This window comes from Primulina huaijiensis, chromosome 17 (genome assembly GCF_012295235.1).
Source record: "Primulina huaijiensis isolate GDHJ02 chromosome 17, ASM1229523v2, whole genome shotgun sequence".
Lineage (NCBI taxonomy): Eukaryota > Viridiplantae > Streptophyta > Magnoliopsida > Lamiales > Gesneriaceae > Primulina > Primulina huaijiensis.
In genome coordinates this window covers 17,644,603-17,661,621 of record NC_133322.1, presented here as the reverse complement: position 1 = coordinate 17,661,621, position 17,019 = coordinate 17,644,603, and the positions used below count along the sequence as shown (strand labels likewise).

Sequence of the window (17,019 nt, the reverse complement as noted above, 5' to 3'; positions counted from 1 at the left end):
TAACTTATTTGACTCGAAAAATATATATCACTTTATGTCAAAAGTATTATGCACATATCGGTCGGATAAACTCAACTCACGGACAATTCCATTGATTTGATACAAAGACTTATCAAGAAAAAAAAAAAAAAATCCTACATATCTTACTATCTTATTATAATATAATCCATTTAGTTAACTGTTTTTAAATTAATTAGTGACGATTGAGATGAATTTATGATTATATTTAAGTTAATTTCTAACAAAATCAAAATTATTAGACAAATTAGTCATTTTATATGGCTTCCTCTTCTTTTAGCCCTATGATGTTATCTTTTTTTACAAAAATGACACTCATGTGTTTTTGTATTTCCGAAAATGCCACTCTTCTTTGTAAAATTGATGCCTCTATTGTGATTTGTTTACGAAAATGTTGCATTTTTTGCATTTTTTAATTGACCATTTGTTTTTTATTTTTTCAGTTAAAAAAACTTACTGTTGTGTGCACCAGAGTACTAGTATAAATCTAATTGTAGATTGCAAAATGTCTTTGAAATCGGTGTGTTCCATATTCTTAATTCAAATCGAATATATATCTCGAGAAAAGAATTTGGTTTGAAACTTCACCTTATTCTCTTATAGATTATTACATATATTTTGAAAGAATTTATAATGACATTTAAATACACAATTCTTCAAATCAAAAGATTTTAAAATATTTTTATTTTAAATCTTTTGTAACCCAAATTCCGGGTTAGACCATTTTAATTTGTTGGGAATATTTAAATGGACATGCCTAGTTCAAAACGGTAGAAGTTGTAAGGTCAAGGGCCTAATGATATGTATAATTGGGCTAAGGTCGTCATAGGCCCAGATTATGCACTCTTTAAATGGTCTTATTGGGCCTAATGATATTTTTATTTATTATATATATTTACTATTTTCTAAGAAACATTTGTTGACACAACTGATATCGGATCGATGGTTGTGTACCATTGTTTTTTTAAAACCGAACTACTTCATTTTGAGGATTTAATTTTTTAATGTTAAATTTGTAATAACATCATCATATATTTACTTTGCTATTTTTATGAAAATATATTATAATGTCAAATGCTTTAATATATGTATACATATGAATATTTGTCTATTTAGAGTAGCTGGTTTAAAAATAATAAAAATATTTCTTTTAAAGAAAAAAGAAAGTTTAAAATAATTATACTATTTGCAATAATTGATAATGCGATGATCTTGATTTCGATACTAATTGTACGATCTGAGTGTTCGTCGTTTTACCAAAAACTATAGTTGATGGTAATAGTACAACTCAAATATTTTAAACCGTACAGCAGTCCAAACATCATGATTCGATCGTTCTATCCAGCAAAGACAATTGTTGCATCCCAACATATCTCAAACCAAGACGTACAAATCGAACCAAACTGAAATCTAGGTTTGGTGTGGTTTGATTTTTAATTATGAATGATTTGGCTTTGATTACTTTAAGGAAATTAAACGGATAAATTTGATGTGGTTCGATTTAATCAGTTCAATAAATATCCATGAGGAAATAGAATACGAAAAATGTAACAGTACTAATGGGTAAAAATCTAATTTATTATTCACACAGAACATATAAGCTACTCCCTTGTGTCCCTCATTCTCAGTGATTTTACAATATCTTGAAACTGAAAATGCATTCGCAAGTTTTCATTATCAAGTCAAAGTTCATGCAGTAATTGTCACAATAGTGTGCCTGATTTATGGTTTTAGACTTCCACTTATCTCTATCATAAAGAAGATTTAGGGCCTCCCAGGTATATGAGTCGGTGAAGTAGGTAAACGCTTAACCAATGATCAGAAGTTTGATTCCTTTAACACACGCCTTCTTCGGCGAGCCTGTTGTATAGAGCTTACTCAATGAGGTTTACTTGACTAGCTTAGTTGGTAAGATACTCTGTTATCTCGGAGTTTACTCAGTACGTATCGAGTGGTAGGACCTACGGGTTTTCATGCCATAAAAAATGATTTGGAGCCAAAATGACAAATCGAAAATTAAATAATACAACAAGACATGATGTGTATGATCAAGCGAATATCATATCAATCTTAGTACATAAGCAAATTTCAAAATTGGGATTATCTCCGCCAGTTTATCATGCTTTGTCCATAGTTGAAACAAGTTGTTTCTCTAAAATAAATCCAACCTCTTTATTTTTGTAATGATAAATTTTTGCATTGCTTTTAATAAATTAATCCACCAAATAGAAAAGTCACATACTAACAAAACTATAAATTAAAAATGAGACATGATTCCTACATAAGAATTGGTACCAATGAAAGAGATATGAAAGCCATGGAATCTTGTTTCTTAATCTAATTTAGGGCTTTATAATGAATTATAGGAAATGTCGGCTATTTCTTTTTATACTTACATACGATTCCTTCTAACTGAAACAGATGTATATATGAGGCTAATAAGCACCAAAGGACAGCAATAGGTCAAAACATTAATTAGTAGAAATTATAAAGTGCATCAATGATTATGCCAAGGTTATGAAGTTTACATTATTGTTTTCTTCTCTGGTTCACTCATTTCAACACACTATGATGAAGGCAACAATGGACAAGAAATTAGTCCATAACTTGGGTGAGCCTGTACGGGTTTCTCAATGTGGTTTACTTGCATGTAAGTTATCGAATTTTTATGTATTTTATTAATTTTTTTAATGCATTAAATGCATGTTTATTGTATGAATATGTGTTTTAATTCTTGGTTTATTAAAGTTCATGCATAATGGCTTTTAAGTTGCATTTTCGCGCTCGAACGAGTAACGGAGACCGGGGATAATTAAGGGAAAATGTTTATTAAATAATTATGTTTAATTATTTAATACATGGTGTATTTAAGTATGATATTTTAAAATGAGCTTTGGTTGGGTATTTTTACTCGTCGGGTCATATTTTAAACAGGTATGCAAATTTTAGCGAGTCGGTGGACTTTTTGAGGGCTCATTCAATATTTTTAAAAAACGTACCTAAACAAAATATTTTTCGGGACTGTTATTGGGCTTGACGGGTTTATTTTATTGCTTAATGGACCTAAAACCATTTTAATCCCTTTAATTTTTAATTAAGGGCCCATTAGTGTATTATTTTATGGCTTAAACCTAATAAACTAAACCCTAAACCTATTCTAAAACTTGGTGGCCGCCCCATCCATTTCTAGCAGCAGCAGCAGTCCTTTTTCGAAAAAATATGCAGCAGCCATCTCGAGTTCTTCAAGGCTGTTCGGTGCACGTTCTACGCGATTGTATCAAAGTTTTTGAGCGTTTAAAATGCAAAGACACGCCTTGTATCTCTTTTTTCTCATCATTCATACCATTTATATGTTGATATATATGTATTTGCATGAGGAATTCATTGATGTATCAAGTGACCGGTGTCATTTTTGCAAAGGTTTGACATGAAATATGCATTTTCCTTGCATATAACTCACGCTCTTGAATTGTTTGTGTAAAGGGCTGCTAAATCTCGGTTTAAGGGGCTGTACATGTTGACATTTGAGGCGTCAAGGTGCGGGAGATGGATAGGGGTCGAGTTATAGGGAGAGCCGATCGGAACTTTGAGGGTTATTGTTGTCGGGTCGATCGGGTGAGGAGAAAGGAGGTGCACGGCTGTGTGGGGCTGAACCAGGCCATGGCACAGACCCTGGTGGGTCCAAGCCATGGTCTAGGAGGCCCAAGCATGGCTGGTTGTGTGCCGAGAGTAGAAAAGAAGGCTTGGTTCGATTGTGACTCGCGTAGGCTTGGTTTCGGGTGTAACGCGCGGGGCTGGTTGCATGGGCAGTATGTGTGGATATGGTGAGTCCAGTAGGACGTTCTTGGTCTGAACTTGGTCCTAGGTAGCCATGGTGCAAGTCTGTTGCAGGTTGGTTAGGTCTAGGATCGAATAAACTCGGGTTTGGTGCAACTAGGGTTACGGTTTGTAAGCGCTTGAAATTCCAGCAACTTTCAGGCATGTTTCGTAGGTCCTAAGGGGTTTAGAACGAGTGGTTTAGGGGTTGGTTGAGTAGGTTCAAGTCATGGTTTAAGTTGGGAAAGATTTGATTGAGTTTCGGGTTGATTCGGGTTAAAACGGGGACCCCAGTCCAAATTTTAAAACGAATCGTATAAGTTTTGTAACGTGCTCAAGTTTTCGTCTAAGAAATACTTATAAATATGTTTTATGGTATTTTAAGGAGTTTGATAAGCTTTGGGTCGAAAATTTGAGGTCCAGGGGTAAAATGGTCAATTAGAGTTTCCATGGGCAAAATGGTCATTTTGCACCCAGGTCGAGTTATAAGAAGTCCTGACAGCGCCTTGAACACGAGTGGTCATGTTTTTAAATGTTTATGTTATCACGCATATGTCTTTTTACGAAATTATGAAGAATACGTTGCATGCTTGATTTTAAGGAAAATTACGTATATGCATGATTTTGATAAGTGATGAAAATGATGATGTTTTTGAAAGATGAGAGTTGGTTGTGACTGACGATATATGTATACGATGAGTTGTAAGGCTAAGACTCAGTGGATGAGTAATACTGTCGCGATGTCCCCGCCTCCGGGTATCACGATTATATGTAGATGGATCCATCGAATTGAGCTGATACGAAAGTCACAACTAACGAACTAAATTCAATTAAAGAAAATGAACAAGTATATGATGATATGATGAGATGTTTTAGCAAGTTATGCTTTTATGATATGTTTACGTTTACGTTTTTAAGATCATGAAACGTATTTTTATTACAATATTTTTCACTGTTGATTGCTATGTATATGTATTCGTTATAACGTTACAGGCGTGTTGAGTCTATAGACTCACTAAGCGTGAATGATGCTGGTGAGCATGTTGATGAAGAGGCTAGAGGTGCCAAAGTCTGAGTAGGCGGGGCTGGATGTGCGCACGTGAACCTGAGGACCATATATTTTCCGCACATCGTTCATGAGATAGGAGTGGACATGAATATTTTTGCTCATTCATTTTATTATATTATTTGTTATCAGGATTTTTATTCGTTCATATTTGTTTTATTTTTTTTAAATTGCAGTATCATCCGGTAGATGATTACTATTGTTTTTGAAAAGTGAAATTTTCAGCAGTGTAGCATGAATGCATAATTTATGAATTTTCTAGAATGAGCTTGTAAAAAAAAATTAGTAGTATTTTTAAGTAGTAGATGTTTTATATAATCAATGATAAAAAAGAAAACCTTGAGATCTGATAAAATAAAGAAACGCAATCAGAATCAAAGTTAAAACTTCCTAAGGAACTTATTACCCAAAAAAAGGGAAATTCCTTTCTTGGTTCTTTATGTTTGTCTTTTTGCGATTTTAATCGTCTATGTCATAAAATTTCAGTTTTAGTATGCTATCTTTCAATTTTTGACAACTTAGTCTCTCTCGTGTGACACCAATGTAGTGTTAATATGACACTTGACACTGGCGTGTTTTTTGCTACATCAATATTCAACGAAAATAACTAAAATTGCCACCTAAAATGTTAGATCCATTAGTTTTGGTGGTAACAAACAATAACTTATTTATTATATCAAACTGACGATTAAAAGAATCCAGTGAACCGTTCTTTTAATACTAAGCTATTAAACCGCTTTATCATCAGCAACCTACTTGATCTCAGTCGCTCTATTTAAGAAAATTAATAAATGGTTGATTAAAGTTATCTTCAGATACAACGACAAATCATTCAATGATCTCACCTGATTTATCAGAAAAATTTGTTTACTGACCATACCCAAATAAAATGAGGCAGAAGATCAGATTGTTTTCTTTAAAAATCTACGTGCAGCTAAGCGATCGCGTTCGGCAAGTGGGGGAGCCGCACACGTTTGGGACGAGTTTGAGGGGTTGTGGGTATTAGGCTTCTCAAGTTCGGTCTAATAGGATCCATAAGGGTCCAGTAAGGTCTTAGGGTGGTCAACTAGGGGCTGGTCAGGTTGCTTGAGGGTTAGGGTTGAAGATTGCATGCAATATGAACTAGGGTTTCGAAAATAGGGGGAAAGGGTTCAGTAGGTGTCCTAGGCTGGTCCAATTATTTAATGGGCTTGAATTGGATTGTATATGGTTTAGTTAGGTGTTACTAAGCTTTGGTTCAAGTATGATAAAATTTGGTTAAGTTCCGAGTCCATACAAGTCAAAATCGGGATGTACGTCTAAATTTAAAAACGAATCGGGAAATTAATCGAGAAGCTTAAATTTACGTCTAAGAAATATTTATGAGTGTATTTTAAGGTGATATGTTAATTTTAGATTGATTTGACTCGTCATTTTAAGGTCTAAGAATAAATTGGGAAAATTAGAGTTTCACGGGCAAAATGATCATTTTACACCTGAAAAATGTTAGACGTCCTGACAGTAACCTGAATGCTGTAATAAATGTTAAAATGTTTATAGAATTTTATGATGAAACGTTAATGCTGAAAGATATGTTGCATGTTTGGTTTTAAAAAAAATGATTTATATGTAAATGAATTTTTATAAGTGATGGAATTATGAAAAGTTAAAAGAGAGGAATTGATTGTAACTAATACGATGATATGATGATATGTAAGGTCAAGGATCAATTGACAAGTGAGAGTGTCGCTGATGTCTCCGTCGCCCAGTACTGTGGTAATACGTAGATGGATCCATCTACCTACAGCTAATACGAAAGTCACAATTGAGTATCTGAAGTCAATAAAAAGGGAAATTTATATGTATATGATGAAAGAAAATATGATATGATATGTTGAAAGGAAAAATGTTAAAATTTATGTTCAAGAAAAGCTATTTTATTAAAAGTATTTTCATTGTTACTTGTGAATGTATATGTATTACTTGCTATCATGATTAAGATTTGCTGAGTCAATAGACTCACTAGGTGTGATCGTTGTAGGTGAGCATGAGATTGATGTTAATGAAGGTCTTGATGGTTTATCTAGCTGGACTGAATATGCACACAACCCGAGGACCGGCGCTAGTTTTTCTCAAATAAAATTATGTTTATGATTACTTAAAGATTTTTATGACTTATAAGCTTTTGAGAGGATGTTAGAGTTAAGCTTATTTTGGAAATAATGCTAGTTCTAGGTTTGATTGATGATTTACGTTTTCATGTTTTGAATGAATTTCTTTTGGGATTTTAAATTAATAGGTTGGTTGGTATTTTAATTGCAAAAATATTTATTTATATATACATAGTAATTTCGGCCGAATACTTGGGAAAAAAATTCTAGTATATTTAAAAGAAAAATGAGTAGTGGACGTTTCAAATTACGTGCTAGTACGTAAAGCCTTTACGTTGTCGCATGTCAAAGGTCTAATGGTGTACAACCATAACCGCAGACTATTCCACTCAATAAGTGATAACCACTTTGACAGTTCGAAGGAGGGTTGTTCAATGTCTCATCATATGATTAGTCATCTGTATGAATGAATATATTTATGCCTTTAAAAATGAAAATGACGTTTATATCACATGTGCTAGTCTCAAAATCCAGCGACCTTTAACCTTATTTTAGGCAGCTGATTCGACTAGGAACCTTTTTAGAATATATGGTATACTTCCTAACGAGTTTCATCATCTTACGTTGAGAGACAGACCTCATGGTACCTTTTGCATATTCAAGACTTTATCTATACATCTTGTATGAGTATACAGATAAAGTAAATGTCATAATTAGATAAAACAGTAAAATATTATTAAAATAAATATTGTTTTTACATAATAGTCAATAAAACCAAAACACAAATTAGCTCATTGAACACCTACTCTAACAACGATCAAACATTGAATTCATCCATCATAAATGGTCCATGTATATCTAATATTATAAGTATAACATATCAGTCATTTCTACTATTATTAGATTCAATTATTACATGTGACAAAAAATACAAATTAATGTATAGTTTCAAAATAATAATAAAAATGCAAGTTATGACATGAATTGGCTGAGTGGTCAAAAGCAACATACTGTAAATCTATTAAAGATTTTTTTCCTACGTAGATTCGAATCCCGTCTTTCTCACTTTTTGTTGTAGACTTCAGAAAAGAGGCATTAATCAACGTAGGAAGACCTTCTTTTTGTCCGTGCCGTGAAGTGAAATTGTATCGTATATTAGTTAAGGAGCATTCATGAAGCAGCTGAAGGAATGTGGTGATAACACATGCCAAATTACCTCTACAATCTTTTGCATTTTAAATTTGACTTTCTATTAATAAAAAAAAATTGGTTTCCATTTTTTATACACAAGTATCAATTATATACATGTATGAAAAATTCAATTCGGAAAATTGTATTTCTGGTTTAGAATGTTTTCTTCGTTGCAATTTTGGTTATCTATGTTATTGATATTCAGTCCTTGTCTCGTATCTTCCAATTTTTTTTTTGTATTTTATTCTTTTGAAAATCAGGTGTAATGATATAATACCACACATAGAAGATCAAAATCGAAAATAAATAAATGAGAAAAAACAGTTTTCCCCCGTTCGCTTTTCCCCTTTTTCAATTATCACATGTGACAAAATATACAAATTAATGTATAGTTTCAAAATATTAAAAAAAAATGTAAGTTATGACATGAATTGGCTGAGTGGTCAAAAGCAACCTACCGTAAATCTATTAAAGTTTTTTTTTTACGTAGGTTCGAATCCTATCTTTCCTACTTTTTTGATGTAGATTTCAGAGAAGAGGCATTCATCAACGTAAGAAGGCCAACCGAGTGAAGCTCGTTCTTTTATTTGGCCGTGCCATGAAGTGAAATTGTATCATATATCAGTTAAAGAGCATTCATGAAGCAGCCGAAGGAATGTGGTGATACCGCATGCCAAATTACCTCTAACAATCTTTTGCATTTTAAAATTGACTTTCTATTAATACAAAAATATCGTTTTCCATTTTTTTATACAAAATATCAATTATATATAGGTATGAAAATTTCAATTCGGAAAACCGTAGTTCTGGTTCTGAATGTTTTCTTCGTTGTAATTTTAGTTATCTATGTTATTGATATTCAGTCTCGGTCTCGTATCTTTCAATTTTTTTGTAATTTTATTCTTTTGAAAAACAGGTCTACTGATATAATATCACACATAGAAGATCGCAATCGGAAAAAAATAAATGAGAAAAGCAGTTTAAAAAACACCACCGTTTCACTTTCCCCCTTTTTCAATATGAATGCCAAAATTGCACGAAAAACATACACATTCTTGTTTTTTCTTTACTAAAACCAAACATACTCATCACGTTTTCTTCTTTTCTTGACATGCTTTAATAAGGCGCACTTTAGGCAGATTGTGTGAATTTGCAGAAATGCCCCTTGCTTCCGAATTGCCTAGCACGTGACAAACTTTTCGTTTCGAGGGATTAAAATTTTTATTTAACTTATATTAGGGTGCAAAGTGCGATTTTGATGTAATTCCAGTTCCGAGCTTTTTTGATTCCAACTGCGGAGTAGAACAGTTGCCCCTTTCACACGGAGTCGCACACAGTGAAATTCACCCTTTTCTGTGTGAAAATCAATCACATTTCGGTTACTGAGCTGAAATCCATGCTTTACTATCACTACTGTTTGGGATTCACTGTTCAATGATGTGAAACTTGGCTTTTTTTTTTTAGTTTAGGGTTTTTGCTCTTTTTCGAAATCGTTGTTAAATTCGAAATCCCTGATTTGGATGGGGAACTGCTGCAGATCTCCGGCGGCTGTAGCCAGAGAAGACGTCAAGTCCTCCAATTTCTCCGGCCACGATCAAGGCCGGAAGGACAAGTCCTCGGGCAACATTAAGAAAACCATCACCGTTTTGAAGGATCTTAAGAAGGAGAACATTGAAGACAAGTACTTGGTTGACAGAGAGCTCGGGCGTGGTGAATTTGGAGTCACTTATCTGTGCATTGAACGGGATAGCAGGGAGCTGTTGGCGTGTAAGTCGATTTCGAAGCGGAAGCTTCGGACAGCTGTGGATGTGGAGGATGTGAGGAGGGAGGTGGCGATAATGAAGCATTTGCCCAAGAATTCGAGCATTGTGAGCTTGAAGGAGGCGTGTGAGGACGACAATGCTGTGCATTTGGTGATGGAGTTGTGTGAGGGAGGGGAGCTGTTCGATAGGATTGTGGCGCGTGGGCATTACACAGAGAGGGCGGCAGCTGTCGTGACAAGGACGATTGTCGAGGTCGTGCGGTTATGCCATAAGCATGGGGTGATTCACAGGGACTTGAAGCCTGAGAATTTTTTGTTTGCCAATAAGAAGGAGAATTCACCACTTAAAGCCATTGATTTTGGTTTGTCAATCTTCTTCAAGCCAGGTAAATGAATGATTTTAGCTGCTTTCATATTATGTTTGATAGGAATGATTTCTAAATCAAAAGAATCTTGTGGTATTAACAGCGATCCATGGAAGCTTGCCATGTTTCTTCTTTGATTAACTATTCCAGATCACTTGTTGACATGTCAAAGCTATATCTTCCGATGTATTTCTTTGTTTTTAGGTTGAGTTGGCCATCATAAGATCCACCTTATAAATCATAGAATGAATTCATTGATCTATTTGTTGCAGTCGAACTTGGTTATAGAAGATTCTGTACTGTGATAATATCTTGTGTACCTTAGTTAAGGTTAATAGGGATACTGGTTGACCCAAGTTTTAGGTTTGGATAATATAACTTAAAACGATGGAAGAGAGGACAGTGTATATAATGATTTTTTTTTATAAAATTCAGAAATGAATTGGAACAATTCAAATGTACTTGGTAGGGATGATTCTCTAGTCTGGAATCAAAGAATTTCGCTATGTATTTTTTGTTCTCTTATTCTGTGAGCTGCCCATGTTAGTCATTTGTATTGTCGATTTATCTTAATGTCGTGTGACTGTAATTTAATGTGCTTCACTGCTACATTGGAAATGTAGTTTGTTTTTTAATTGAAAAATAACATCATGACTATAAATGTTCTAATTGTTACAACAGAGAAATTGAAGTAATTAACCAAACCGAATCTAACTTGTTTATATAGGATAGGGCATACTAATCTTTGTCCAATCTGTTCTCAAAAGAAATATTTGACCTCGGTATCATTCTTTTTTATCTGATTTATATGGATGATTTGATTTTCCCTTATCACATCTTTTCAATTTCTGTCCTTCAGGAATCAGTTAAGATAATGTTTTTCGTTCTTATCACTAAGTGACAGCGTGTTTTTACTTTCTATTTTTGAAAACATGAGCTATAAGTAGTTGGAAATTCATTCAAGTCGGCAAGTTCAATGTGAATTACCATCAAGCACTATGTTTTTACCCCGTTCATGTACTGCAAATATTTTTTTTTCCTTTCTCCATACTGTGGGTATTCTTACCTTTAGAAAACATTTCATAAATGACAACGGGTGATGAACCCACAGTAATTATCTTCTTCCTTTTACATAACTAACATTGCTATACTTCCTTGCTCCTTCACGATGAATGCTGTAAGTTTTATATTGTATGATTTAGCAACTTCCAATCTTCCATCATCATCCTTCATTCTTTTATATAAATTTGTATCTTTTGGAATGACGCGGCCTTTCACTGGCCAAGCAGTTTCACCTTTTCTCAAATTGTCATGCTATAATCTAAATAAATAGGGCAGATAATCCTCTGGTTAGGATTATGAAGAAGTCAATCTACCTGTTTTATGATATCAAATTTTTGCTCTTAAAGATGCTTTATGATTGGTGAATAACTTTGGGGTAATTAATATTGTGTACCTGATCCCATTGTGCAGACTGATGTTTTCTTCAAGATTCTGATTCCAGGCGTGCTGGATATGTGTCTATCATTTATCCTTACGTTTATCGTAACTTATGAATGATAGTATGTTATTAAATAGAATCAACTTACCGTAGCCCCTGTATTTTAGGTGAAAGATTCTCTGAAATTGTGGGAAGCCCTTATTACATGGCTCCAGAGGTGCTCAGGAGAAACTATGGGCAAGAAATAGATATATGGAGTGCAGGCGTGATTCTATATATCTTACTGTGTGGTGTTCCTCCATTCTGGGCAGGTAGCTGCCATCAACTTATTTTACTCCTGTTTTCTCTCAGTCAGTTTTCATCCCCCACAGCTGCTAGTTCTATAGGGCTTGTTTTGTAAGAGTCGTTGTCTTTCGCCCATAATGTCTCCTTTTTTCTGGGTGAGTGCATGTTTTGAACTTTATTAATGAGTTTGAAAATTGCTCCCCAAATACACAGAATCTGAACAAGGTGTTGCCCAGGCCATCATACGTGGGAAATTAGACTTTGAACGTGAACCGTGGACAAGTATCTCAGATGGTGCCAAGAGCCTTGTCAGACAGATGCTGGAGCCAGATCCTAAACTACGATTGACGGCTAAACAAGTTCTTGGTATGTTAAATTTTGCATCCACGCTGGTCTTTACTGCAATGAGTTTGTAAAAATGGTAAATTAATTTCATTTTCTTCCATTTCAAAGCTTTTTTGGTTAAATTTGAAAGTTATATTTACTGATGTTTACTGATATATGAGTTGTTTGAGATTATCGTCTAATATAAGATTCAGCGATACATTTGAAGATCATAAAATAAAACCGTGTATTCTGTCGTATGGTTGCTATCCAAGTGAGAAAGCAATTTGTAAAACATTGCAGTTTGTAAATGTCAAATGAACTGAGATGTGAATCGACTTTTCATTGTTGATCAATTATGTATTCTGAACAAACATGAAAGATCACATCATTGCTCAATAAATGCAGAAAATGTGATGGTATGGTTTTTGTTACAACATATTTGTACCTCTTTTCCCCATTTAATGGATTTTAGGCTACTGCTTTCCATGTACAATTGAATAGTCAGATGGCTGTCCCCCCCTCCCCACACCCACCCCCCCCCCCCCCCCCCCAATTTAATGAGTTCAAATTAGAAGAACATGATAAATATGAAAAAATAAAATCTGTAAAAATTGTTATGACTGCACTGCCTTTGTTACTGGAAGAAGTCAGGCTCTTGAGATGGCTATGCAATCTTGCAAATCTGTTACGCATAATGTCTTGCAGTTTCAGGATGAACAGGACTTTGTTTGAACATTCAATTGATTTTTTTTGCAAATTTATATTTACAGAACATTCTTGGCTCCAAAATGCGAAGAAGGCTCCAAATGTTCCTCTTGGTGATGTTGTCAAGTCAAGACTGAAGCAGTTCTCATTAATGAATAGATTCAAGAGGAAGGCTCTTAGGGTTGGTCATGATCTTATCTTTGTTAGCATCTTCTGCAATTATTTATTTTCTGAAAATTTTGTACTCCTGATTCTTTGATTAGGTTATTGCTGATTTCTTGTCTAATGAAGAAGTTGAGGGCGTCAAAGAGATGTTTGCTAAGATAGACACTGATAATGATGGCATTGTTTCATCAGAAGAACTTAAGGCTGGATTACTGAAATTCAATTCACAGCTTGCCGAGTCTGACGTACAGATGCTCCTTGAAGCTGTAAGTTTGATACTTAATATCCCATTAAAAATGCATAGAGCTCTCATCTCTTATATTGATAAGTTTATATTCCTTTCTTCGACTGTTGTCACAAAGTTTTATGCATACATACCCCATGAAAAGGAATGGATAATTTCTACTCGTGATCTAAGTAATTTACATTGTAATGCAAGAAGAGAGGTAATCCTGGTGGATGGTCATGCATGCTGTGGACTGAGTGTGGGTTGGTTGCAGGGGTATGTTTGACTATGTATATGTTATTGTTACGATTGTATACTTATTATTTCTACTTCTTGATGTAGAAGTTATATTAGCTGTTGTAGTGGCAGCAGTAGCGTTATCTGGAAAGAGGTGTTGCTACTTGCTACTTGCTACTTGCTACTTGCTACTTGCTGCAGTCATAAAAAATTCACTAGCTCAATAATATGGTTTATGGATGCTTTGGGATTGTAAATGAGCTACGGATATTGTAGTCAGAGTGTCCTCCTGAAAACTAAATATTGTGAAGTAAATCAGCCACTTGAGGTTTCACGTTGGAAGGTTTCACGTTACAAGATTCTTGGTTTCAGGAACTGGAGGCTGAGCTGACAGATAGCAAATGAGATCAATGGTTTTGGATTGTACTGGTTTGGATCAGGGATAAAAGTGCTGAATCAGATATTAGTTAACTCGATTTTGTTCCTATGACTGAAAATGGGATAAACTTTCAATAACCAAAATCTTATTTAAATCTGTGCAAAACCAAGAGTTGTTGCATTGTGATGCATAAAATTTCTAAGTCATTTTTCAGCCGTAATTACTTTGAAGTTATTCCTTATTTGACACCCAGTGAGTATTCTTGTATCATTTCTCCCTGGCAGGGTGATGCAAATGGTAAAGGTGCCTTGGATTATGGGGAATTTCTTTTCATTTCACTCCATCTCCAGAGGATGGCCAATGATGAACATCTTCGCAAGTCATTCTCTTACTTTGACAAAAACAGTAACGGCTACATTGAGCCCGATGAGCTGCGAGATGCCTTGATGGAAGATGGAGTAGATGATTGTACAGATGTGGCAAATGACATCTTCCAGGAGGTTGACACGGACAAGGTTAAAACTAATCCTGTAGCATCTCTTTTGAGGACAATGCGAATATATTCTCATTATTTGTAATATAAAAATTCAGGATGGGCTTATTAGCTATGATGAATTTGTGGCTATGATGAAAACTGGTACGGACTGGAGAAAAGCTTCTCGTCATTACTCTAGAGGGAGGTTCAATAGTCTGAGCATAAAGTTGATGAAGGATGGTTCTATTAACTTGGGTGAGTAAATATACATGATGGACTGTTTTCTTCATTTGTATCCATAATTGAGTCGTCGTTGCCCACGTGTATTGAAGTACCTTCTTTATCATTATTTGTGACCTTCCTGGGGTTCGAATCGATTGATGGCCTGTAAGGCTTATAGATGAGGCACGTAGATGTGATTAGCCTCTTCACGGTGTCAATTTAGTAAAGCATGAAGCATTGTAGCTTATTGAGTATGTTTCTGTGTTTGATTCTTTTCTTTTGTCTCAACAAAAACTCGAATCTTTTCTCTATTGACATAATGGAATCAGATATTTTGTATTGTAGTACATATCGGTGTCTAACAGGTAGCCTTGAACAAGTTTTCTGTTATCTTCTTTGATCTTGTTTTCGAGGTTCGGACATTGCTGCATGAATGCAATTATATGCTTGAAATTTGAGGATTTCTGGGCGTATCTTTCTTGAATTATGTTGGTTGTTTCTTAAATATGCTGTGTATGGAGCAATCTATAAAAGATGTTCAACCCAATTTGAGTAACTCGTTTATCTTCCTTGAATTAAGTGAAGCTTTGAGACAGCAGAGTGACACGTCTTTACTTTTTGTACTAAAAAAAATTCCTACGCAATCTCTTAGATTATTAACACACATAGTCTCCTAAAAATATATTTTTTCATTATTAAATTAGAAAATCCATGATCCTTGAAAACAAACGAAAAAGTATTTAAATAAATTTAAGAAGTACAAATTTTACTGAAAAATAATAGAAACATGTGAAAAAGATAAAATGAAAGAGCTACGTAGATATATATTTATTTTACCTAATTATATTTTATACATCAAATATATATATATATGTTGAAAATTAATATTTTAATATTGAATATTTGAATATTGAATGTTGAATATTTTAATGTTGAAAATTAGGTAAAATTAGGTGTTGAATATTGAAATTTGTGTATGATGATGAAGGTAATGATGTAATTTATTTTTGGATTATTTGTAAAGATTTTCTATAAATAGATCTCTCATTTGTGAAGAAAACCACAATTGAGTTGAGAGAAAAATATTATAAAGTGTGTANTGTATATACTTAATATATAATATAATGTTATAATAAAATAAATTTTTCAAAAAATTGTTATAAATCCTGAGAGGATAATAAGACGACATCTCACACTCCCGGTAAGGGATACGACAAGTATAAAAGTCTATAAGGTTTTTAAACAAAATATCTTATGACACCTCATTATAATATTGTGATATGATATACATAATTATTTAAAACATTACTAATATTATATACACCATATTATTACCATAAAATTATACAAATACATACATTTATTTTCTTGTACACCAACGGTCATAAACGGTAACAAAACGGCTAGTTTTTGCCCTATAAATATGATCTCACAAACACATTCAATCACTCCAACTTTCTCTTCTTCTCTAAAATTATTCTTCATCAAATTTTTGAAGAAAAAAGAAGATGGCTTTCACAAAGTTATTTTTAATTATTTTGGTTATAATACTCACGAATCTTGTACTTATCGGAGAATATCCTCCTCATGTGTTTTCTTTATTTTTACGAATGCTTGTATTTGTTGTTTATCCATTACTTTGTATTGCAATATTCATTAACTAATAAAATGCATCATAATTTTTTTTAGTACCACCATGTCAAACTTGACAAAGCTCGAATTTGTTGCACTCGACATTACGGGGAAAAATTATATGCCATGGACTCTCGATGTAGAAATGCATCTTGAGTCATTGGGTCTAAGCGAGACCATTAAAGAAAATGGTATATCTTCATCACAAGAAAAAGCAAAAGCTATAATATTTTTGCGTCGACATCTCGATGAAGGTTTAAAATGTGAATATCTCATCGAAAAAGATCTCATGGCTCTGTGGAAAGGATTGAAAGAAAGATTTGAACATATAAGGGAAGTTATACTTCCGACCGCCCGTGATGAATGGAATATGTTAAGATTCCAAGATTTTAAGAAAGTCAGTGATTACAATTCAGCGATGTATCGAATAATCTCGCAGCTAAAATTTTGTGGACATGAGGTCACAGAATCGGAAATGCTTGAAAAAACATTTTCCACGTTTCACGCATCAAATATAACTTTACAGCAACAATATAGAGTGCGTGGATTTGCGAGATATTCTGAGCTCATCGCCTGTCTTCTTGTGGCGGAAAAAAACAACGAGCTACTAATGAGAA

At 33.9% G+C, this 17,019-nt stretch overlaps 1 protein-coding gene across 1 annotated transcript; it reads left to right on the top strand.

The window, feature by feature from the left end:
- The first annotated feature begins 9,438 nt into the window (after positions 1-9,438).
- Positions 9,439-15,160, top strand: LOC140962918 (calcium-dependent protein kinase 13-like). The gene is made up of 7 exons (XM_073422013.1): positions 9,439-10,329; positions 11,917-12,060; positions 12,248-12,400; positions 13,132-13,247; positions 13,330-13,497; positions 14,358-14,588; positions 14,665-15,160. The coding sequence occupies exons 1-7, from the start codon at positions 9,702-9,704 to the stop codon at positions 14,809-14,811; spliced, it is 1,587 nt and encodes a 528-aa protein (XP_073278114.1). The 5' UTR covers positions 9,439-9,701; the 3' UTR covers positions 14,812-15,160.
- The last annotated feature ends 1,859 nt before the right edge of the window (positions 15,161-17,019 follow it).

Bases quoted from the DNA above. Each gene is read 5' to 3' on its own strand.
- LOC140962918 (XM_073422013.1), top strand. From the start codon at position 9,702: ATGGGGAACTGCTGCAGATCTCCGGCGGCTGTAGCCAGAGAAGACGTC. The intron at 13,248-13,329 runs GTTGGTCATGAT...TTCTTTGATTAG, and splicing joins TCAAGAGGAAGGCTCTTAGG to GTTATTGCTGATTTCTTGTC. The intron at 13,498-14,357 runs GTAAGTTTGATA...TCTCCCTGGCAG, and splicing joins TACAGATGCTCCTTGAAGCT to GGTGATGCAAATGGTAAAGG.